Raw genomic sequence first — 25,329 nt, 5'->3', positions numbered from 1 at the left:
CAGACTTTTTCTCACCTACAGTTTTCAATTTTCTTAAATCTTCTTCATAATAAGCCACTGTGATCATCCTGTGTCCTCTGGCAAAATCTATCAAGATTAACCAGTGGAATCCTAAAATACAATTGCCATACCCTCTGAACTGATCTCTCTGCCTTGTATTAAACTGGCCAAGCAAATCCTCTTGGAAGCTATTGTTAGTGCTCTCTGGGTAGTATTGGTAAATCCAAGACTCATCCAGGTTATAATTCACTCCATAATATCATCTTCATTACCTTCAATCTATCTTAAAAGACTGGTGGCAAGATATTCTCTTTGAGCTAGCTCAACTTTGTACAAAACTTTAGGCACCCATTGAAGCTGAAAGCTTACTGCTGTTTACTTAAAAAATTCAAAACGCCAAACCATGTATGATCTCAACTTCAGTAGCTATCACATATAGGTAAGTCTATAATCATTTTCCAACACTTTCTGGACATCAGTCATAGTTTCTTCATTCATCAACACTGATAGTCTTCTCTCTCTTGGCTCCTTTTTGAGGACTTCCCGACCTTCCTTAAACCACATGATTTATCTAAAAGCTGATCCTTTGTGTGGGGCCGCATTCCTGTAAGCCTGCTGCAAAGATTCAATGATTTGTACAGATGTCCACTTGAATTTTATTAAAAATCTGTTATTAACTCTGTCTCAAAATTGTTTTTTCAAGCACCTTTTTTTAAGGCACCCTATCAAGTAAAAATGGGAGTCCTGGTGTGGCACTGTGGGTTAATGTGCTGGACTGCAAAGTCATTTGAACCACAAGGTCAGTGGTTCAACCTCACCAGCCACTCCTTGAAAATGCTATACAAGGTTGCTATGTATGGGTTGGAACCAACTCAACAGCATTTAACAACATTGCGCAAAAGGCAGGTGAATAACTGAAAGAACTTGTCTGCAGCCATCCACTGATCAAGACACATGTCTACTGAAAACATCTGGTTTGGAATAAAACTGTGCATGCATGAACTGGAACCCTAGTAATACTTTAAATTCAATAGGGCATACATGAGATGTAAATTGCTCTCATGAAGTTTCTTCACACATTTCCTCAGTAAATTATAATGTGCACTTACCAAAAGAAAATAATGGTCTTCAGGCTCTGCCCTTAAGTATTTAAAGATCACCTGCTCCATAAACCTTTCCATCAAGTCCCAATCTTCAACTATACCATGGCGGATTGGCCACTATTAAAACAAACAAACAAAACAATTTAATCATGTTAATATGGAAAAAAAAACAAAAAACCCTGCAAAACAAAACAAGGAATATTATAGCTCATTAGTCCTGGTGTGGTGCTGTAAGACAAGCACTAGACTGCTTACCTCAATGTTGGCAGTTTAAACCCACCAGATTCTCCTTGGAAACGCTATACTGGGTCACTATAAGTCAAACCTGATGCAACAGCACTTAACAGGGAGTCATGCTTGTGGCACTGTATGATAAGCACTGGACTGCAAGGTTGGTTTGAATAACAAGGATGCCAGTTCAAACTCACCAGCCACTCCTAGGAAACCCTGTACAGGGTCCCTATGAGTTGGAATCAACTCGACGGCACTTAACAACAAGTAGATATTGGATAAACATAGGATTTTCTTAACTACTCAGAAATGAATAAAACTACTACTGCAGCATATTTCTAGATGGTTTTACAAAAATATAACGAAACATATCAAAATGATTGTTGTTGTTGTTGTGAAGTGCCGTCAAGTAGGTTCCAACCCATAGTGACTCTGTATATGGTCTATGAGAAGCAACTAGTGAGCTTGAACTAGTGACTTTGCAGTTCAAACGGTTTTGCAATCTGGTGCATTAACCCACAGGGCCACACAGAATTATGAAATATAAAAAATTTTATTGTACCAGACTTTCTGAATATTTAAAACGATAATAATTTAATATGCAGACTTGTTAAGTGCTGTCAAGTCAGTTCCAACTCATCACAACCCTGTATAGGGTTTCCGAGGAGCGGCTGGCGAGCTTGAACCCCCAACCTTATGGTTCAAACAAACCTCACAATCCAGTGCATTAATTCGAAGCACCCAATAAAATTACATCTATGAAAATTTTAATCATAATCCCCTTACTGAATTTAAATTTCTTCACTCATTCACAAATATTTGTTTGTGCCTACTATATAAAAAATATTTTGTAAATATTAGCCAGGATGATCATAAATCAAGAAAGTAAAATTTCATTTAAAAACTATATGTTCTGAAACTGTGCTCCAAGGCACTCTTAGGTACAACAACAAACTCTCCAAGGGAATACAAATAAATTTAAATTTTCCAGAGAAATACAATGATACTTGGCATCAGTTGTACACTGCAAGATCTGATAGTTCCCGATACTTAGGTTCCAATATTGGATCACACAATAATCCTTTTAATAACACCATTTCTTTGAGAAGCTGGGCAGTCCACAGCTGCATAGTAAAAAGCCAAGAACCACACATCCAAAATTCCATGTAAAATAAATAAAGGTGTCAGTGTCTAATCTGACTCCAAGTATGAGAAACTGTGCAGCCCCCAACAGGCGCATAAATCCTGATAGCAAGTAATTGTGTTTATTTTAAAAAATGAAACAAAAATTATTTCCTTATAAACATCTTTATTTGTGCAAACGGCTACTAAATTGTTTCAGACTTAGCTCCCTAAACAGAACTGTTAGATACTTCTTTTGATATGTAGCTGGCTCTGTGGAACATGTTACTTAGACAGGAAGGATACTATGAATGAGAACGTACGGGAGCCATGGAATATGAAAGAAAATAGTGTCAAATAGCACACATTCAACACCTAAAGTTGAAAGAAGTCACAAATAACTAAACATTTACAGTCATTTAAGTAATTAAATCATTTATCTATTAATAACTAACACCCACTTCTTGCCCTAGGCGTCTCAATCATTTTTTAAGGCATTTTACTTATAAATGAACCCTGGGGGCACAGTGATTAAAATGCTCAGTGGTTCAAAACCACCAGCTGCTCCAAGGGAGAAACACTATGGAGCATTTCTGTTCTGCAGTACAGGTTCTCTACAGGTCAGAATTGACTAGTGGAAATTTTTTTTGTTTTCTACACATGAAATTACTTCTACTCTCCAATTTGTTTTACAGAAAATAAGAAGTATATTTTATCATTCCTTTTATACATTACTGGAAGCTTATAAACTTAAAATGTTTTATGTGTTTTATTCATTTATTCATAAATTATTACTGGCACCTACGTTGTGATCTATTGGCAAAAGTGCTAAGAATATGGAGATGGTCTGTGTCCATGACCACAAGAAGCTCCGTGTAATGAAAAAAACCAATACAAATAGTATATAAGTTATTATTTCCAGAAAACAAATTTCCTACACAAAATGAGAAAAACAGGCTTCAAGGTCATACCCAAGCTGGAGCCTACAGACAGAACCTCCTCAATTTTGTTTTGCTTTATATTCTTTTATGGGGGATGGAGTAGTATACAGATACAGTATAGCAAAAGATGCATATAATGAAAAGCACTCAATAACACACAACAGCAAACAATGGAGAGTTTAATGAGAAATGTATGTGCCCAAAAGGAATATGGGAATGGCTGCAAAGAATTATACCAGTTCTAAAATGAGGAGGCTGGATTATCAAAAAGCGTATTTACATTTCATTTAGGTTTCATGCTGTAAAGAATTCCGGCATTTTAAGCAGGGAATGATGAACGGTTATCATTTTTAGGTTGACTATAATGATGATTAAGGACCTCTGGTAGCGTAGTGGTTACGAATCGGGCTGTGAACCTTAAGGTCAGCAGTTCAAAACTACCAGCTGTTCCGTGGGAGAAAGATGAAGCTTTCTGCTCCCATAAAGCTTTACAGTCTCGGAAACTCTGTATAGGGTCACTATGAGTCGGAACCATATCCACGGCACACCACCACCAGCATAATGATGATTACGGAGTCCTGGTGTGGCGCTGTGGGTTAATGCGCAGACTGCAAAGTTGGCTTGAACAGCAGGTCGGTGGTTCAAGCTCACCAGCTGCTCCTTGGAAACCCTATACAGGGTAGCTATGGGTCAGAACTGACTTGACGGCACTTAACAACAAGATGATGATTATAAGTGGGTGGAAGAAACTGATAGACCAGATTATTCAAGATTTTTCAGACAACAAGATTGAAGGGGAAAAAAAGTGAAAAGTATCAATAGAGTTTTAGCTCTGAGGCTAAGACGACAGGGTGCCACTAAAAGTTGTGTTATGCTGTGTCTTGTCTTAGGTTAAGGAGAGGTAGGGCATATATAACGGATTCTGTTTTGCATATATTAAAATCCAAAACCTGAGAGTAGGTAGAAAGAGATCTGTTTAAAAAATTATAAATAAGGACATCTGGTAGCGTAGTGGTTACGAATCGGACTGCGAACCTTAAGGTCAGCGGTTCGAAACTACCAGCCGCTCTGCGGGAGAAAGATGAGGCTTTCTACTCCCGTAAGGATTTACACCCTCGGAACCCTGTACAGGGTCGCAACCGACTCAACGGCACTTAACAACAACAACAACAGGCTGTGGTTGTAGACAAATGAGTGGATAAGCTCACCTAATGAGTCTGTAATTAAGGAGTAAAAGAGAACATTTGAGTAGTGGGCAAAGGAAGAGTGAGTGACAACAGAAAATAAATACACAATAAGAATGGTCCATGTTAGGAAGAGAATTAACAAAGGAATCCTGTAAAAGCCAAAGAAGAGTTCTAAAAAATAAGCAAGAAACAGACAATCAGGTTTAACAAAGACCCAGTACTTTTACAAGTAGGAAATCAGGCAACTAAAAGGCTGATGACAGAAGATAGGACTAAAAACTGAGAGAAGCCTCCTTGCTTGGGTTGTTGGTGGTGGTTGTGTGCATCGAGTCAGTTCTGACTCAAAGCAACCCTGGATAGTGTTTCCAAGGATGTAAATCTTTATGAGAGTCAGAAAGCCTCATCTTTCTTCCACAAAGCAACTGGTAGATTCAAACAAACTCTGATTCTGTGATTAGTAGTCCAGTTTGTAATCCACTACACAACCAGGGATCCTTTTCAATCAAATCCATTGTTGTTGTTGTATAGTGTCAAGTCAAGAAGCACAGTAGCTTGAAAGTTTTCAATTCTAGATGGGCTTTAAAGTCATCTCGGGAGTAGTTCAACAATCCAGATTCCTGGGTCCAAACAAGAACTACTAAGTGAGAGTCTCTGAAGGGAAAGCTTCAACAGTTATTAATTTTTTAATTTCAAGAGTGACCAGGATTAAGAATCACTAGCATACAGAAAAGACAGTACAACAGTCTTATTCGGAAATAAACAGAACAAATAATGCATAACCTCAGCATTTCTTTTAATGCATTTCAATACCTGAAGAAAGGAAGCGAGCTTCCAAAAACCCAAGCTAAACTACATTTACAATTTACTTAAAAGACACCTCACAATATGACCCAGAATCATCTTCTCAGTTTTATCACTTCTTGCAGTGTCTTCTGCCTGACTGTTTTTTCTCTTCCATCCACAGGACCTGACAAAATATCATTCTGTGATACTGAAATCTAAATCTGACTTAAGTCAAATTACCAACTGAGAAGTTTAGATCTTCAGTGCATCTAGATAACCACTTTAATAAAGAAACAAATCCATCTCACTGGGAATAGCTGGAAGGTTCAAGGGTGCGAGGGAAGGCCGCCACGCAGGAACAAGAAGGCAGGAGCAGGCACACTAGCTGGGACACAGCACGAGCACAGATCCACAGCAGTAAGACAGCAGGGCCTGGATCCAGACCCCACTACTATACTTGTCTAGTCCCATCCTCCTTAGTGTTCCTTCTCAGCCCCAACTTCGTGCCATCAGGACCCATCCTCAGCTCCTTCTCCCTGTCACAAAACCTATGCCACCATCTCGATGAGCACCAGAGATGACCTCCCTCCATCTTCTGCAACGTTCCTCAGCCCACTAGTTAGTTGGTAGCATTTGGGAAGACTTGAAATTGTGTGTAAGACAGGGCAGAATCAGTGGCAAGGAACTTCACCACCTTGAATCATTTCTATTTTCAATTTTGGCCACAGTTTAGATATTATCATAACATGTCCAAGTCTCTGAAATGAAGGCATACCACTGTATGATTTCATACAACTTCTCTTTCTAGTAAATTCAATCTACCATCCCCCCACAATACCTTTTTTTGTCTCTTTGTAATCAGTTAACCATCCAGCCCATCGGCTACTTCAATTATTTTCTAACCATCACCCCCTACACAACTGAAATTTTATAAAACACACTTTTGACTGTTCACATTTTATTTTGTCATTCCATATGCTAAGACCCAACCCTCTATGACCCTATCCTAAACTTACCTGTATCCAGAATGCTGATTGTACTGAAGACACATGCATAAATATGTTCACAATCATGATTCGCAAGTAACCTTGCCTGGAAAGCCTTTGTTTCACTACTCAGTTTATTTTCACTCCACAAAGATGATTTTAAACATCCTCCCAATCTCAAGTTTTACCTTCTTCCCCCATTTCCTGAGCATTCTTGTTAGATTCCATTCTATTAGATAATGACAGAAATCACTTTAACCACATTTTGACTCTTCATCTGTCTTTCTCTCTCCCAGAATCACAGCCAAATTTCAATGAATAGTCCTATTGTCATTTGTTCCTCACCTACCATTAACAAAGGACCCTAATTTAATCCAGTACCACTTCTCCTCTAAAACTAGACTAAGTAAATAACCATGCTTTCTTAGTCTACTTTGCAGGGTTCACCTCCTCAACCAAACTTCAGGGGTGTACTGCTTAGGATTTGCCTGAGGCCTTTTCTCGTGTTGTAACATTTTCTCAGGTGATTTCATCCCCTCTAGAGGCAACTGGTAAGGAGCTCTGGTAGCGTAGTCGTTACGAATTGGCCTGCGAACCGCAAGGTCAGCAGTTCGAAACTACCAAGCTGTTCCGCAGGAGAAAGATGAGGCTTTCTGCTCCCATAAAGATTTACAGCCTTGGAAACCCTATATAGGGTCACTATGAGTTGGAACCGACTCCACAGCACATAACAACAACAACAACAAGAGGCAACTGGTATCTTCCAGATCTACTAATCTGTTGTGCTTCTGAGCAAAAAGATGCATATACCTGACTATTTAACAGTATCAGTATCTCAGATGTTTCCAAATGTATCATGTTAAAAATTAGACACATCCTCCTCTCCCCCTAAATCATCCCAAACAAAAGAGTTTGTCAAGAGAACAAACAATATGGCGACAGGGTAGAAGTGCAGTGAGGAGCTCCATCAGCAACAACACAGAATACCAGACTAAGCAGGCTCAGAGGATGGTGCCAGAACTCTGAAGCACATATAAAGGAATATTTAGAAGGTTGGAAGGCTTACAGCTAGAGGAATTTGCAGCAGAAGCAAAAAATCCAGTGCTTTCTAATCCAAGATGCTCAGCTGCTCCCAGAGCCATCAACTTGGGCAAGACCAAGCAGGGGGAAATCAGAGCAGCCACGGACACCTGACAGAACAGCAGAGATAAAGGTGTGGACCTTTTTTTTTTTATATATATCTATTCATTGGTCTCTCAATGCCTACGCACCTCCATTCTAGTGACTAGAGGAGGTGTCTGAACAAGTGGACACCCCACCCCCAACCCTGGAGGGTTCTATTATGCATGTGCACAGATCTCAACATTTAGAGTGACAGTTTCCACTTTAAACCAAAAGAGCAGTGCAAAACGGCCACAGCCAGCCCTGAACTGTTTATCACTAGGAAAAAGGCCTGAATGGGGATTGTGGAGAACGACAGGCAGACTAAAGAGGAAATAGGCCAAAAACTAAATCCTGAGTTACATCACAATGACCAACAATGGCACCTTGAAATTTTTCAGGAAGAAGACTGAAAAGGGAAGCCCATCTCCTGATCACATCTACCTGGAGGCAATCAGAAAGCATAAAAAAATACCAAAACACACACCCATCTAAGTATTAAGGCCACAGACAACTCCTGAATGTGACCAAGAAACAGAAACAGATGGTCATATAAGCACATGTCCAGAAACGAGAAAAAGTGACTGAGGCAAATGAGATGGAAGCAGACCTACATTCCATACTGGAAGATGAGCAGGCTTTGGAAATGCCTTAGAAGGAATTCAGAAAAATGATCATAAAATGTACCAAAACACTATACAATGGAATTGAGAAAAATAAGGAAGAAGTAGTTGAAAGCACTGCAGGAACAATCAAATAAGATAGATACAGCATTGGAAACAATTCAAAACCTACAGAAAGACGTTCAAATGGTTAATAACAGAATATCAGAAATGGACAATACACTGAAAGGGCAAAAGGGTAGAATTGAAGAAATAGAAGCCAAAACTAGTGAGCTGGAAGATAAATCTCTCAATACCACTAAGACAGAAGAGCAAGCACAAAAGGGGATAAAAAAATCTGGAAAGGCCTAAGGTTCATGTTGGACAACATGAAGAGGAATAACTTAACAATTATCAGCATTCCAGAACAGGAAGAATCACACAAACCCAGACGAGGCAGCTGAAGAACTTCTGGAAGAAAATTTCCTACCATTCTGAAAAGCAAAAAGATAAGCATTCAAGAAGCTAAAGGAAAAAAAAAAAAAAGAAGACGCTCAAGGAACCCCAGAAAGAATAGATACTAAAAGAAAATCACCAAAACAAATAAAAACCCAGCTCTCCAAAATCAAAGATAAGGGCAGCATACTGAAAGCAGCTAGGGAAACGAGAAGTATAACATATACAAAAGCAAGCATATCAGATTAAGTTCAGATCGCTCAACAGAAACAATGCAGGCAAGAAGGCAATGGAGACACACATATAAACCCCTGAAAGAAAAAAAAACTGCCAACCAAGAATCCTCTATCCAGCAAAGCTATACATAAAATACAATGGTATAATTTTAACATTCCAGGATAAACAGAAGCTAAAGGGATTTTGCCAAAGCCAACCCTACTATGGAAACCATCTTAAAGGAAGTTCTGTGGACTGACAACCAACAATAATGGACAACAACCAGAGAATGATGTACACGGCAGCATCACCCTGAACTCAATCAACAAATGGAAGAGTCAAGAACAGAATAAAATCCTAAGAAAAGAGGTTCTGGGCAATCAGTCTATGACCAAAACAATTACAATGTGAAAGAAGGTAAACACAGAGGAACAGAGATCCAGGTGGTGGGAAGGTCAGGTAGATTACAGGATAAAATAGACTGTCTTAAATGGAGGGAAAAGTTAATGGGATATAAGGTAACCACAACAGTGGGGTTGGGGTGGAGGGTTTAGTTCAGGTGTTGGGGAGGGCAATACAAGAAGGGGGAGGAGGTGGAAGAATAAGATAGGAGAACACTGAGACACGTTTGCATGGCCTAAGTGGGACAGAGGTAAACAGTGATGCACGCTCAACCTTGCAACAACAGGGCTCTGTGATACAGGGATCTAGGCATAGTCTGAAGAGGGGAAATAATACTAAAATGCTTGACTGTCCTATGAACATTGGTTTCCCGCCTACTATTATAAAATAGACACTTGAGTAGGAGAGAAAGGAATGCTGGGAGACATGATTACAGAAAATTTGTAAGCCCATCTTCTGCCTATAACTGACTGGAATACCTACAAGGGGTTCTACAACTTGCCTAGTGAAACAGGCCTCTTGCAAAGCCTTTGCAGAGTATAACAGGACCTTAGGTGGAATCCTGAGTCCCACCCAGAACCTTAAGAGGTGGGGCATTCCCACTAGCAAGGCCAAGCAGACCCGCCAGGAACAGCTAGAGCAGCAGAAGATACATCTTCAAAGAAAGGTCATCAGGAAAAACCCAAAACAAAAATATCAGCATGACTGGCTACTACAAGAATAAGCAAGCTGTTCACCTGGAAGCTATCAAGGCAAGCAATCAAGTACCTTCAGGACAAATTCCCCTCTAAGACTAAAACTCAAAGGGAACACATGAACAGGCAAGTAAGCATGATGAGTGGAAGAGGGGGAAAGGCAGCAATGAAGAAATGGGTTGAGTTTAACCACAGTCCACTGACTGAATAGAGTCCTCACTAAATAGTTTTCATCTTGTCTAGATGGGTCTGGTGAAAATAGATGGGGATAATATTTGTATGATTCAATAGTGAATAACTGTTATCATGACTAATTGCAACTGTCACAATTATAAAGGTAGAAGTTTTGTAACAAAAACAGGGAGATGTTAATCTTACAGTCCAGAGAGGACCCTAGAACCATCAAGGGACAAGAGAACAAGCAGAATATGGACCTTATCCAGAGAATCAGTGATGCCAGAGATGAGTTAGAGATGGGGACATGGAGACAGGGAGCGGCTAAGAACTCCAGATTCATGGGAAGAGGGAAACTAAGAGTTGGTGGCCAGGAGGCAGACTTGCAGAATGTTCCCTTTGGAGATGTAAATTATTATATATGCCTGCGAGTTTTTTTATTTTTGTTTTTAAAAAAAAAAGCTAAAATGAATAGAGAGAAATACTGTTAACTGATGTTACATGGAGTGGATTAGAATCATTGTAATGAAACAAGGTGTATGATTTGTTGAATGCAAAACTGATGATGTACCCTGTAAACTTTCACTCAATCCACAATAAAAACCTTAAAAAAAAAAGTGCATGTCAAGTAATGTTCTCAATCTCAACAAGGAAATTACCAAGGTAATAGGAATTATCCTCCATTACCACTTCAGAATTACCAATAACTCATTAATCATTTCCTGTTTCTCAGTAATCATCTACTTCTTTTTGTTACTAAACAGACCTCTTTGTTACTAAACAGACCTCTAAGTTTAATGACCATTTTCCATCAAAAAAGCAAATAAAATAGAGGACCATATTAAATGACATAATATGGATGGAAATATTAGAATCCAGAATACAGGAAACTTTGTAAAACCATTAACTAGGTTTCTTCAACAAATAAATACCAAGAAGTAAAAAGAAATATACAGAGAGCAGCGTTTATATATTGGAGATTTAAAGTATTATCAGCCAAATGCAATGAATACTAAGGTTTGGGTAGTGATTATAACAGTGTAACCAATACAGTACCATAATAAGGGATATAATTAGGGTGCTGGCTAGATATTACATGACATTAATGAATTTATATGACTTTTAAGTGTGAGATTTATCTTTTTAAAAGCCCTTATCTTGAAAAGACAAGTATTTGTAGTTTAAATTACATCTATGATTTACTTTAAAATAAACCAGTAGGAAAGAGGGGACTATAGCTAAAACAAGACTGGCCACAGACTGACAATTGCTAAAACTGTGTGATAGGTACAAGGGTTCATCCTAGTTTCCTCTCTGTTGTTGTTGTTAAGTGTCACTGAGTCAGTTGCTACTCAAGGCGAACCTATATATGGGTTTCTGAGGAGTGGTCTTACAGCTAGCTGTCAGTGGTTATACTAGAGCGCCACACAAGGGTGCGAGCATTTTTTCTACTTCAGTGCATAACATTTTCCATAATTAGCGTTACACGTGTTTATGCATGTATGTATACACATATATTTTCTGCTTCTCTCTCCCTGTACAGTTATTATTGTAGAATCAGTCACTAACATATCTTGCCCTAAATTATGTATTAATTAGTTACCTAGTCTGCTTAGAATCATGCTTGCCTACCTCAAGTAATTTATCTTCACTGTCACTGAAACCTTAGTGATCATTTAAAAATAATAAAACAGCCATTATATACTAATCATTCATTATGGTCAAAGCACTGTAAAAATTTCTGTACATGCATTATGTCAGTATATCTCTATTTCACAAATAAAAACACATGAACCCCAGAAAGGTTAAGTGATTTGGCTGACAACACAAAACTAGAAAGTAGTAGAACTAGAATTCAAGCCCAAACAGCCAGATTCCGACATTTGTGGTTTTCATCACTATAATTATTCATAAAGTTAAACCAATAAATGTTGCGTATCTGATAGTTAAAATTCTTTACCTAGACTAACAATACTTTCCATGATCTTGTCCTCATCACTTTTCCCATCTCACTATCTACACTCTAGGCATACTGGTCTTGATGTTCCAGGCTCCCTCATTCTTTAAAATGCATTCTTCCTGCATATTGTCCTTCTGCCTAAAATAACCTTGATTATATGTTTCACTCAGCTAGCTCCTATTTCATTCTTTAAGCCTCAAGCTTAAAGATTTTGTCAAGGTTTGTCCTGCATCCCCAATTAGGTTAACTATTCTATTATATGCAAGGGGACTTCAAAAGGTTCATGGAAAAATGGAATTAAAGACAATGAAATTTTTCTACAAACTATTTTGAAGTCCCCTCATATTCCCAGAGGAACCTTGTTCACACTTAAGCCCCATCACAACTGAAATTATTTTACAACGTCTTCCTTTCCATCATAGTGTAACAGTCTTAAAGTCAAGAAGCTATCTTTCCTATCTACCACTGGACAAGCAGCTTTTTACACATGGTAACTAATCAATACAAAATAAATTATGAGAGAAAAGAATAAAAGAGGTATGAAAGAAAGAAAATTCACAAATTAGGCAGTGTCAATCTCTAAAACAGAGTTTAATAAAGGTAAGAACAGTGCTTACCTTTTGACGAGCAAGTGTTAAGTGCAGGATCAGACACAGGAAATGTCTTGGTTACAATTTTGCTCTTTATATAGAAGTTTTATGATTATAGTCATAAAAGTTCTTCACACTATATATTTAGTGCCACAAGCTCAGTGGTTCAAGCCCATCAATCCCTCTCCATGGGTGAAAGAAAAGACTGTCCATTTCTGTGAAGATTTCTTCTCGGAATCCCTTAGTAGGCCACTATAAGTCACAACAGACTCGAAGGCAGAGGGTTTAGTGCCACAAACTCCTGGAAGCCTTTTTAACGATTTATAAGCTGCACGGGCAGCAAGTGAAAGTGATGGTGATGAAGAATTTCTTGGGAGTAGGGGTTGCTTCACTCCTTTCACAGTGAGGACAAATTTATATAACATTAAAGGGCAAGCAGCTGTCCACAGGAACTAGGGAACTGTCTCAATAAAAAAGGTTGGAAGAGAGAAAGAACAAGATGGGGAAAGAAGGACACTTCCAGTTGATATAAACTTATATTAGGACAGAAATGGTGTGGGCTTGAATGAAAATGGAAGAGAAATGGTCTAGATGTAACAAGCAGAGGTAAGAGAAAGTCTTCTCATGGACTCTGAGATCTAATGGAAAACGAAATAATGATCACCACAACAGGATAAAATTTTCTTCTTGGGGGAAAATATTAAAGCAAGGTTGAGAAGGGGTCACCAGAGAGAAATGTCTATTAGTAACCAAGTTGAGGCAATTAAACCTATGTCGTTGCTGTTGTTAAGTCCCATAAAGTTGCTTCTAACTCATAGTGACCTGTAAGGGCTTTCCAAGGAACAGGTGGTAAGCTTGAACCACCAACACAGGTTGAGTGAAATTCCAGTAGTCACAATCACTTAACAAACCAACCTTTAAACAGCATGTGTAAATCAATACAAATCATAAAAACACACCTTTGTAGCATAGGTAGGTTTTTCTATTGCTTCATCACCAATGAAGAAGTCTAGGTCATCAACGCCTTTCATCACCCTCCTTTGAGCTTGGTCACCCACTTTTGCTGACTCCTTAATAGCAATACCTTCAAAACAAAAGTTGTTTAGAAATATAAAAAAATACATTTTTTCAAATGAGACAAACCTTTAGCTTCTTTCATTGTAAAATATTAGGAAACAAAACATGACCTAGCATATTAAAAATTTCACATTAATGCTCAATGACCATAAGAACGCTTAACAAAATTAATTTGAGAATAATGAATTTTCAACTCTATTCAGAAACAAGTCTTCAAATGTGAATAGCTAAAAAAAAGAAGTACAGCTATGAAAATGTTTTAGTTGTATCTCTAAATGCTCTGTACGACCTATCGTGATGATGAGTAAGCTAATATAATTAGATGGGGAACAGTGAAAAAGACTAAGGAATATAAGAAAAATTGTCAAATGAATACAAAAAACTGCCTCTGTATCTTCAAACTTACTTGCAGTAACCATTGCTGTTAGTGCCATTGAGTTTGTTCCAACTCACAGCGACCCTGCATAAGGTTTTCAAGTGGCTCTTGGGTTGCAACTGCCAACCTTGTGGCTTAGCAGTCCTGCACCACACCAGGCCAGACTACTAATTTAAGTAAGATCAGCAAGTCGTTACTGTTGTTAAATGCCATCTAGTCAGTGTCAGCTCATAGCTACCATGTATAGGGTTTCCGAAGTTCTGAATCTTCGCAAGAGCAGAAGGTCTCATCTTTATCCCACAGAGCTTGAACTGTAGGTCTTGTGGTTCACAGTCCAACGCTTATTGAAAAGAACTGCCATGCTCCAACATCAGCATAAAGGTTTAATAAACTTCCATCATATATACAACATGGTATCTCAAATCATGTAGGCAAAACATACAACAGTCTCCTTAAATAACTTCAGAAATTCAGCATCAGTCTAGAGCTAAACCTTGTTTTATATTTCTTAACTAAGCATAAAGTTCTAAACATTGCATGTTAATCAGATCTTCATTCAAAACTATTTGTATCTGAATGGACTTAACATTGATCTGGCATTAACTGTTATATTTTCATTTAATAATGATTACATCATTAATGAAGGAGCCCTAGTCATGTAGTGGGTTACAAGTTGGACTGACAACCACAAGGTCAGGAAGGTGAATCTACCAGTTGTTCTACAAGAGAAAGATGAGGCTTTCTGCTCCTGTGAAGATTTGTAGCTTCAAAAACCCTACACAGGCTCACTATAAGTTGGAACCAATTCTACAGCACACAACCACCATATTCTTAATGAAGTAGAGGTACAGAATAATGAAAGAAAAAAAAAAAAATCCTACATTTAGCTAACTGATTCCAAATTTGATGAGTATGGGGGAAGTGGTGGCATATATACATATTTATATATATATATATCCCTGTCAGATTACAACAGTAAGACAATCTTTTAAATAAGAAGGGATTCAAATCAAATATTTCTTAGACTATCAAAAACTGTATCCAAAGTAATAACTTGTTATTATTGTTAAGTACCATGGAGTCGGTTCCAACTCATAGTTACCCTGCACAGGGTTTCCAAGGCTGTAAATCTTTACAGAAGCAGAAAACCTCATCTTTCACCCACAGAACAGCAGGTAGTTTAGAACTGCCAGCCTTGAGGTTAGCAGCCCAATTCATAACCAACATGCTACCAGACCGCCTTAAAGTAATAACTTATCTCCATATTATTCTGTGACAGTTTAATAATGTATCTGACTGATTGGAAGTGATCTATATTTGTGCCCATTCCAAAGAGAGGTAACCCAACGAAATGCGGAAATCATCGAACAATCTCTTTGATGTCCCATGTGAGTAAAGTTTTACTAAAGGTAATACAGAAAGGCTGCAGGCATACATTGACAGAGAACTTCCAGAGGTTCAAGTCAGATTCAGAAGAGACCGTGAAACAAGGGATATCATTACTGATGTCCAATGGATCTTGGCTGAAAGCAGAGAATATCAGCAAGATATTCACCTGTGCTTTACTGAATATGCAAAGGCTTTCGATTGTGTGCATCATCACAGTGTAAAGAAAACAAAAATCCTCACCACTGGACCAATAAACAACATTCTTATCAATGGAGAAAAGATTGAAGTTGTCAAGGACTTCATTCTTCTTGGATCAACTATCAACACTCATGGAAGCAGCAGTCAAGAAATCAAAAACTTATTCCATTAGGCAAATCTGCTGCACAAGACTTTTTTAAAGTTTTGAAGAGCAAGGATGTCAGCTTGAGGACTAAGGTGTGCCTGACCGAAGCCATGGTCTTTTCAATACCTTCATATGCATGCGAAAGCTGGACAGCGAATAATGAAGACTTTAGAAGAATTGATGCTTTTGAGTTATGGTGTTGGAGGAGAATACTGAAAATGCCACGTGCTGACAAAAGAACCAACAGATCCGTTTAGAAGAGTGCTCCTTGGAGGCCAAGATGGCCAAACGTCGTCTCTCTTACTTCGGACACAGGGTCAGGAGGGACCAGTCGCTGGAGAAGGATATCATGTTTGGTAAAATGAAGGGTGGGAGAAGAAGAGGAATAAACCGAGATGTACTAGCACAGTGGCAGCGGCGATAGGCTTTGTTATGCATAGGGTCGCTATGAATCTGTACCAACTCAATGGTACTTAATAACAACAAACAATGTTAAGTATTCTACATGCTTATTTCACTGATTGCTCACAGTAACCCTACTATAGTTTGTACTTTAATCGTGACCATTTTGCAAATTTAGCACCTATGGTACAAAAATTCAATTCTTAGTCAAGAAAAGTTTTGCATAAAATTATTTTTTTTAATATCTAATAATCTAATAGTATTTCTTTATTTAAAGAAAACAGGACCTAAAACAAAGGGCTGTTTTAAATTACATTTAGCAGCAACTACACAAAAACCTGGTATGGCACCATAGGATAAGCAAAGGGCTGCTGGTCACAAGGTTGGCCATGCAAACCCACCAGCCGCTCTTCAGAAACCCTATAGGAGTCACTATCATTCAGAACTGACTCCACAGCACTTAGTAACAACAACAGACAAAAACCAATTATCTTCAAGTCAATTCTAACTAAACCATTTCAGAGTAGAACTGTGTTCCACAGCTGTAACCTTTTGAAAGAGGATCACAAGGCCTTTGTTCTGAAGTGCCTCTAGGTATATTCAAACTGCCAACCTTTCTATCAGTCAAGTCGATTAACCGTTTGCACTGCCAAGTGACTTCTCTCCAATCACAAAATGTGTGTTTGTATGTGTATAAAATATTTCTTCTGGGAAGAAGTAGAACAAAAATGAAAATACAAACGACCAACAAAAACTACTATTTTACAGCAACCAAAACTAGCACAAGATAATTAACTGTACAACCAATAAAACACAATGTATTTTACATTTTAACACATATCCAGCATTTTATTTTTGAAAGGCAGAAAAAACTTGCTAGAAAAATTTTTCTCATTAAACTTAGACAAGTTTAGAACAAAAACGTTATCATCATCTTAATCTTTTAAATTTTCTAAATAAAAAAAGTTTTTAAACTTTATAATATACAAAGTCACATGGCTCAAATTGCCTGGAAAAAATAGGTATGAAAACTATCCCATGTGCTCTCCAGATTAAATATTCAGTAACAGATAATAGCGGTGGGCGTATCTATATTTCCATTTATCCATTTAGAAGAACACATAATCTGTAAAAATATTCAAATAACTGAATAAATACTGTTATGCAAACTTGGCAACATGGCAACACTTCCTAAATTAAGCTTGGAATCACCACTACCAATCAGTGGCTCAAAGTTTGTCATCTGATGTGTAAAAGTCTTAGTCTGGTAACAGGACAAGGAGATCAGAGGTACTATTATGTAAAATATACAAAAAACTTGAATGATTTTAAAGTCAGAAGTGTAACAGAATGTTCATCAAGTACCAGAGAAAAAACGTGCTCACAAAACAATTGGCAGAGTACTGTTTTAAGACTGCTGAAAGATAGGTAATGGTCAGTCTGCTAAAGTGTAGTTATCAAAAATAGGATAGAATAAAAAGTCTTGAGACATAATCTACAAGAACAATATAACTTTGGTGTAGTACAAAACAGTCAAAACTCTAGCAGTGAGATTCCATCCTAATTTTAGAACATGAGTACTAATGTCAACAAGCACTAGCCCTGCAAACAATAATTATGTACGCAAACCGAAGAACAATCTTTGTAGATGTGTTGGGGGGATAGACTACTTAAGCTAATTACAACACTACTTTTTCAGTACCAATATCCTCAAAGCATAAAATCGTTTTGATTATCAGCTCACTCCATTTTTTTTTTTTCTTTAAAGAGATAACTGGAAAATTTGTTACACAAAAAAAACTAAGAAAAAGGGTCACATTTAGAATTATATTTTTCAAAGGACTTAAACTTACATTGTCAGAGCTGATTAATTTAATTAAGGGGATAGAAAAATCTTTTCATCACCTCATTTGTGGTTAAAAACACACACACACACAAAATAAAACTTACATGAAGGAATGATGAACTGTGGCTCTGTATTTCCAGCATATCCTAGCTTTGTATACCTGCAAAACAAAAATTTATAAAAATTTTACTAATATCTTAGCAAATACTAACTTAATTTCTAGATTTCCAATCTCAGACTTTGTTATTAAGTGAGATTCTAGAGTGAATAATATATAAATTGTACAATTTCAGAACATGTAAACATTTCTGCTTCCAGAATTAGAGTCCTACTGTGGCACTGTGGCTGGCACTTGGCGCTGGACTGCAAGGTTGGTTTGAATCTCAACGTCAGCAGTTCAAGCTCACCCGCTGCTCCTCGGAAACCCTACACAGCGTCACTATGGATCATAACAAAAAGGAGCTCTGGTAGCGTAGTGGTTATGAATTGGGCTGTGAACCGCAAGGTCAGCAGTTCGAAACTACCAGCTGTTCCGCGGGAGAAAGATGAGGCGTTCTGCTCCCGTAACGATTTACAGCCTTGGAAACCCTGTACAGGGTCACTATGAGTCGGTTCCGACTCCACAGCACATAACCACCACCACCACCATGGGTCAGAATGGACTCAAGAGCACTTATCAACAGCAATATAAAAGACTGGACTCTTGTTGTGGTGCTGCAGGATCAGCACTAGACTGCAAACCACAAGGTTGGCAGTTCAAACCCACCAGCTGCTCCTTGGAAATCCTGTACAGGGTCACTATGAGTCAGAATTGACTCGACAGTACTTAACAACAACAATATAAAAGACTGGTATACTGATTTAAAAAAATAGCTAAATTCTATTGTTAACAAAACCAAGTATAGAAATATAAAATAAGCATGGTAAAAACATAAAATAAAATAAATTTGATTGTACAGGTACAAAATATCTCTGAAAACATAAAAAGATATACGCAGTTTGGATTGTCTCCAGCAAAGGAAACTAGGAATAATGGACAGGGATGAGAGGGAAATTTTTTATTGCACGTCACTTCATACCATTTGGATTTTTTTTTGACGGTGGATTTCAGGCTTTAGTCTTGCAGAAATAAAATAATTTACAATTCTGACGATGATTAGACACTATAAATGCTGATATTTTACATACAGCATGTTGGGGCCTACTTGTAAGATAGTGAAAATTTATTGGCTATATGTTGTTGTTGTTGTTAGGTGCCACTGAGTTGGTACCGACTCATAGCAACCTTATGCACAGTACAACGAGACACTGCTCGACCCTAGGCCAACCTCACTATCGTTACCACTTTTGAGCCCACTGATGCTGCCAATTTGTCAATCCATCTCGATGGGAGTCTTCCTCTTTTTATCTGACCCTCCACCCTACCAAAAATGGTATCCTTCTCCAGGAACTAGTCCCTCCTGACAATATAGCTGAAGTATGAGAGATGAAGTTTGGCCATCTTGGCCTCAAAGGAGCATTCTGGCTGCACTTCTTTCAACACAGATCTGTTGGTTTTTTTGGCAGCCCATGGTACTGTCAATATTCTCCTCCAACACTATAACTCAAATGCGTCTATTCTACAGTCCTCCTTATTCACTGTCCAGCTTTCGCATCCACATGAGGTTATTGAAAAGACCATGGCTTGGGTCAGGTGCACCTTACTCTTCAAGCTGACGTCTTTGCTCTTCAATGGTTTAAAAAGGTCTTGTGCAGCAGATTTGTCTAATGCAATGCATCATTTAATTTCTTAACTGCTGCTTCCGTGAGTGTTGATAGTTGATCCAAAAGAATGAAATCCTTAACAACTTCAATCTTTTCTCCGTTGATAAGAATGTTGCTTATTGGTCCAGTGGTGGGGATTTTTGTTTTCTTTACATTGAGATGCAATCCATACCCAAGGCTGTGCTCTTTGATCTTCATCAGTAATTTTAAGTCTTCTTCACTTTCAGCAAGCAAGGTTGTATCATCTGCGTATCACAGGTTGTTGATGAGTCTTCCTCCAATCCTGATGCCACGTTTTTCTTCATATAACCCAGCTTCTCGAAAGCTATTAATTACTAGAGGTCTTCAGAAAGTCAATGGAAAATGTGTGGATTTCCTAATTGTTTTGTACCACAATAAACTAGTACTAATTTGTAACAACATTTACAAACAGGATCTAGTCTGAGGCACTGTGAAGGTTAAGATAACAGTTTGACATGAGCCCCAACAGAGCTACATGAATTCTGCTCATTTTAAGAAGGGACAAGATGAGAAGGTATTGAAGATGGAGACAAGATGCTGAAGATAAAGTTGACAGCGGCAGACCATCCATAGTCATTTGCAAGGATACAATTGTGTTCTTACTCTAATTAAAGAGGATTGATGATTAACACCAGAAACAACAGCCAACACCAAAGACATCTCCACTGACAATTCTAACCAAAAATGAAAAATTCAGCTAACTTCATGCTCAAATGGTACCAAAATCATTGTGCCCACATCAGCTACAGACAAGAGAAGAACTTTGTATTTTAAACAAGTGGAATCAAGATCCTGGAGCATTTCTTTAAATATATTGTTACAAGAGATGAAACACGGCTTGACCTGTATGATCCTGAAGACCAAGCACAATCAAAGCAATGCTACCAAAGAGGTAGAAGAAGTCCATGAAAAGCAAAAGCAAGCCAGTCAAGAGCAAAGGTCATGCACTATTTTTTTGGAATACTCAGGGCATTTTGCTTGTTGACTTTCTGGATGGATAAACTGCAGTTAATACCTACTTATTCTGAGAGTGCTTTGAGAAAATTAGCCAAAGCTTTAGCAGAAAAGCACCAGGAAAGCTTCACCAGAGCCCTTCTCCAACAGGGCAATACTCTTGCTCATTCCTCTCATCAAACAAGGACACGTTTTTCAAGTTTCTATGGGAAATCATTAGGCACCCACCTTAGAGCCCTGATTTGTCTCCTTCTGATTTTTGTTTCCTAATCTTAAAAGGATTTACCCTCGGAAACCCTGTACAGGGTCGTTATGGGTCGGAACCGACTCGACGGCACTTAACAACAACAACAATCTTAAAAGGATGCTCATTTTTCTTCAGTTAAGGTAATAAAGACCACAATGACATGTTAGCAGGACACTTAGGCATGGACTAAAGGACTAGTGTATCAATGCTTACAAAAGTGTCTTAATCTTGATGGAGCTTATGCTGAGAAATAGTTTCTATTTTTTATTTTTATCTTTTAATTGTATTTTTCCAAAAATTTTCTACAGTCTCATCACATAAGCAAGCTTTAAAGAGTAAGTAACAATATTTTATACTATTCCTTATTCAAACTAAATAGTGGGAAGGTAAATTGTTGAGATATTTTGAAGTCTAAAGATATCTATGGTGTGGCGCTATGGGCTAAAGCATCAGACTGCAAAGTCGTTTGAACTGCACGGTCAGTGGTTCAAGCTCACCAGCTGCTCCTTGGAAACCCTATACAGGGTCGCTATGGGTCGGAATCGACTCAACGGCACTTAACAACAACAACAAAGATATCTATAGAAACGTTTTTCTACAGAAAAGGGAAAAAAAAAGAACCTCTCTTTAGAGGATTTTTTTAGCCCCAAAACTAACTAAATTAAAGAACTGAGAGTGCCAAATTGTTCAAATTATTAAAAATCAGGGAAAACATAAACTGATCAAAATGTGATATTACTCCACTGATGACATCCCTTCAATGGTTCCTTACTGTCCATGTTTTAAGAAAAATAGAAAAATCAAACTTGGCAAGCCACATAAAAGCTCTTAATAGTTTTTTAAGCTCACTTGCCAAAAAAACTCATTTCATTTCATGCTGCCAAGCCACTGTTCCTACTATATGAGATGTTATCCTTCCATCCCAGAGCAAAATTCTGAAACTTTTACCCACCTCCCAAATTCAGATTAAGTATAACTATTTTGCCTCATATGCATGTGAAAGTTGTTCAATGAATAAAGAAGACCATATAAGCATTGATGCATTTGAGTTATGGTATTGGAGAGTATTAAAAATACCATGGACTGCCAGAAGAACAAACATATCTGTCTTGGAAGAAGTACATTCAGAATGTTCCTTAGAAGCCAGAATGGCGAGACTTCGTCTTCCATACTTCATTCATCTTTCTTACCTTGGACATGCTACCAGGTGTGACAAGTCCCTAGAGAAGGATATCATGTTTAATAAACTGGAGGGTCACTCTGCTTTGTCAGGCATGATGTCCTTCTTCTGGGATTGGTTCCTCCTGATAACATTTGAAAAATACATGAGACAAGGTCTCCCCATGTTTGTTTTTGAGGAGTGTTCTGGATGTGCTTCTTCTAAGACAGATTTGTTCATTCTTGTGGCTGTCAATGGGATGAGTATTCTGTGTGCTTCACTGGCACCTTGGTTTGAGGGCATCGATTCTTCTTCAAATGTCTACCAATAATTGTACTACTGTATTCTTTCTGTAGTCCATAAAGGACTAATGACAGAAATTATAAAAACTGTACTGCGATAAAGATGTTTCCTTCAATTCAGAACCAACTGGAAATCAAATATGGCCCCTGTCTCTGATTTTAGCCATCTTGGTAAACATGGAGTATGTTTGGTGATAGAAATAGTGTTATTATCAACAGTATTGCACAGGAAAAGTCTTTCATGTGGTTGCTCATACATGAAATGCCTTTTAAAATAAACACCATTTTTATTTAAACCAAAGAGTTAATGTGAATATTAGTCCTTTCCAGACTTTTTGCAAATATAAATTATTCACTAAACAAACAAACAAACAAACAAAAAAGTACCTGGAGAATCAGCCAAAAAGAAGAAGACCCTCATATAAAAGGATTGACACAGTGGCCACAGTATGTGGCTGAAGCATAACAATTGTTAGCATGGGCAAGACTGGGCAGTGTTTCTGTCATGAATAGATAGGGTCGCTATGAGTCGGAACCGACTCACACAAATGACGATTGTTAAAGAGCTCTGGAGGCACAGTGGCTACTCCTCAGATGCTTACTTACAAAAAGATCAGTGGTTCAAACCCACAAGCTGTTCCATAGGAGAAAACTATGACAGTCTGGTTCTGTAAAGATGGTTGTTTTGCTGTTAGGTATGGTTTTGACTCAAAGTAACTATAGAGTTTCCAAAGAGTGACTGGTGAGTTTGACCCACTGACTATGTGATTCCAATCAAACTGTGCAGTCCAGTGCATTAATCACAGCTCCACACCTCTGAACCCCTATGGGGCAATTATACTCTGCCCACAGGGTCACTATGAGTAAGAATCCAATTCATGGCCAGGAGTTTCTGGGGTATGGAAGCACAACAGTTAACTGCTCAGCTGCTAACCAAGAGTGGCACTTTGAGCCCGTACAATGTCTCCACAGGAGGAATATCTGGAGATCTGCTTAAAACTTAAACCAATTTAAAAAAAAAACACACCACATTGCCACTGTGTCCATTCTTATACAAAACAACTTTCTAAACTCACTGCCGTCAAGTGAATACAGACTCATCATGACCTTACAGGTCTGAACAGAACTGCTCCACAGCATTTTAGAGACTAAATCTCATGGGAACAGACAACCTCATCTTTCTCCCTTGGAGAGGCTCATGGATTTGAACTGCCAACCCTGCTGTTAGCAGCTCAACATTTAAAGCACAAAGCAAAACTGCCCGATGGTGTAATAAATGATCTAATACGTCTCTTCTAGCCATGTTTTTGTAACTCCCACCAAAGTACTCTTTTTCCTGATGCATCCCGGGTAAGAAAAGGTGGGAGAAGATACTGACAGGATGAAATGGGATGCATAAAGATTGATATTCTAGACATTAGTGAGCTGAAATGGACTGGTATTAGCTATTCTGAATCTGAAAACCATACAGTTTACTATGCCGGGAATGACAAATTCTAAGGGACAACTACTAGATTCTGACAATGATCTAGCTGTGGATATTAACAGAGTTAAACTGTAATTATAAATTTAAACTGTTACAACATGAGTATAAAATTAGAAGGAGGCTTGCTTGCAGAATGGAGGGCCTCCAGGCACTGACTGAATTGAAGGAGCTAGGGTTGCTGAACCAGAGCTAGAGTCAGGTGCTTTCAGGCCAAGGCTTATGGTGGTGTGTCCTGTGGGCAATTATCACTAGTCCTAAAGGAGCTCTGGTAGCGTAGTGGTTACAAATTGTGCTGTAAACTGCGGGAGAAAGATGAGGCATTCTGCTCCCGTAAAGATTTACAGCCTCGGAAACCCTGTACAGGGTCACTATGAGTCGGAACCAACTCCACGGCACATAACAACAACAACAAAAGAACTTTGTGGCACTGATGTTGTTAAGTGCCTTTGAGTCAGTTTCGACTCATAGTGACCCTGTACAGGATTTCCAAGGAGCAGCTAGTGAGACCGAACCTCCAACCTTGCAGTTCGAACTGACCTTGCAGAATCCAGTACCACACAAGTAGGGCAGAAAGAGACCTACCTATGGGAATAGCTGAGTAGAAGCTATGCTGACTGGTATAACTGTGTCCTGAACATTTCAACCCTCAATTGTAACCTGTTAACTTCCCTAATAAACACCATCACTATGAGTATTGTCTCTTGAGTACTGTGTGGCCACTGCAATGAATTATCAAACCTAACTGAACAGAATGCCACAGAAAGGATGATTAGTGTCTTTTTTTTTTTTTTTTTTTAATGCTCCATAAGGTTTTCAAGGAGGTCATCTTTACAGGAGCAGACAGCTAGCAGCTTAGAACTTAACCAATGTACCACCAGGGCTCTTTGTTGTAAAAATTGTAAGTTAAAAAAATCCTACAGGGTAATTCTACTGTGTCACACAGGACTGCTGAGTAGGAAAATGACTCAACTGTACCTAACAACGGTCTACACCATAATGCTGCAAAATGGATTTTTTATCTGTTTATATCTTAGAAAACTGGTTCAGAGAAGTTCTTCAAATAAAGAGTGAAACTAAATTTGAACTGAGATAGATATCAGTCTCAAAGTCAATGTTTTTTTTCACTATACCAACTGACTTGTTTAGGTATAAGTGATTAATCCAAAATAATCAGAGAAAGGACAGTATATAGTTTTACAAAGCCAGCTATGTGATCTTTGGTAAGTAATTTGAGCACTGTCAGTTTCCTCATCTATAAAATGGGATAATAATAACTATCTCAGAGAGTTATGTATTGAATTCACTTATGTGTGTATATATACACACACACGTATATATATATGTATATATATAC

At 38.1% G+C, this 25,329-nt stretch overlaps 1 protein-coding gene across 2 annotated transcripts in view; it reads right to left on the bottom strand.

The window, feature by feature from the left end:
- Positions 1-25,329, bottom strand: part of LOC102834236 (actin-related protein 3-like) — a 75,036-nt gene that overhangs the window by 34,208 nt on the left and 15,499 nt on the right. Inside the window, exons 2-4 of one of the 2 annotated variants that reach the window (XM_006834590.1) lie at positions 18,147-18,202; positions 13,569-13,693; positions 1,110-1,220 (exon numbers count right to left, since the gene is read on the bottom strand). In XM_006834590.1, coding sequence (XP_006834653.1) covers positions 1,110-1,220; positions 13,569-13,693; positions 18,147-18,202 — 292 coding nt within the window. The remainder of the gene's footprint in view (positions 1-1,109; positions 1,221-13,568; positions 13,694-18,146; positions 18,203-25,329) is intronic. The other variant, XM_006834591.1, reaches the window with a different exon arrangement.

The sequence above is a fragment of the Chrysochloris asiatica genome, unplaced genomic scaffold (assembly GCF_000296735.1).
Source record: "Chrysochloris asiatica unplaced genomic scaffold, ChrAsi1.0 scaffold00012, whole genome shotgun sequence".
Lineage (NCBI taxonomy): Eukaryota > Metazoa > Chordata > Mammalia > Afrosoricida > Chrysochloridae > Chrysochloris > Chrysochloris asiatica.
The sequence above is the reverse complement of the archived record's forward strand: the minus strand, read 5'-3'. Positions and strand labels throughout refer to the sequence as shown.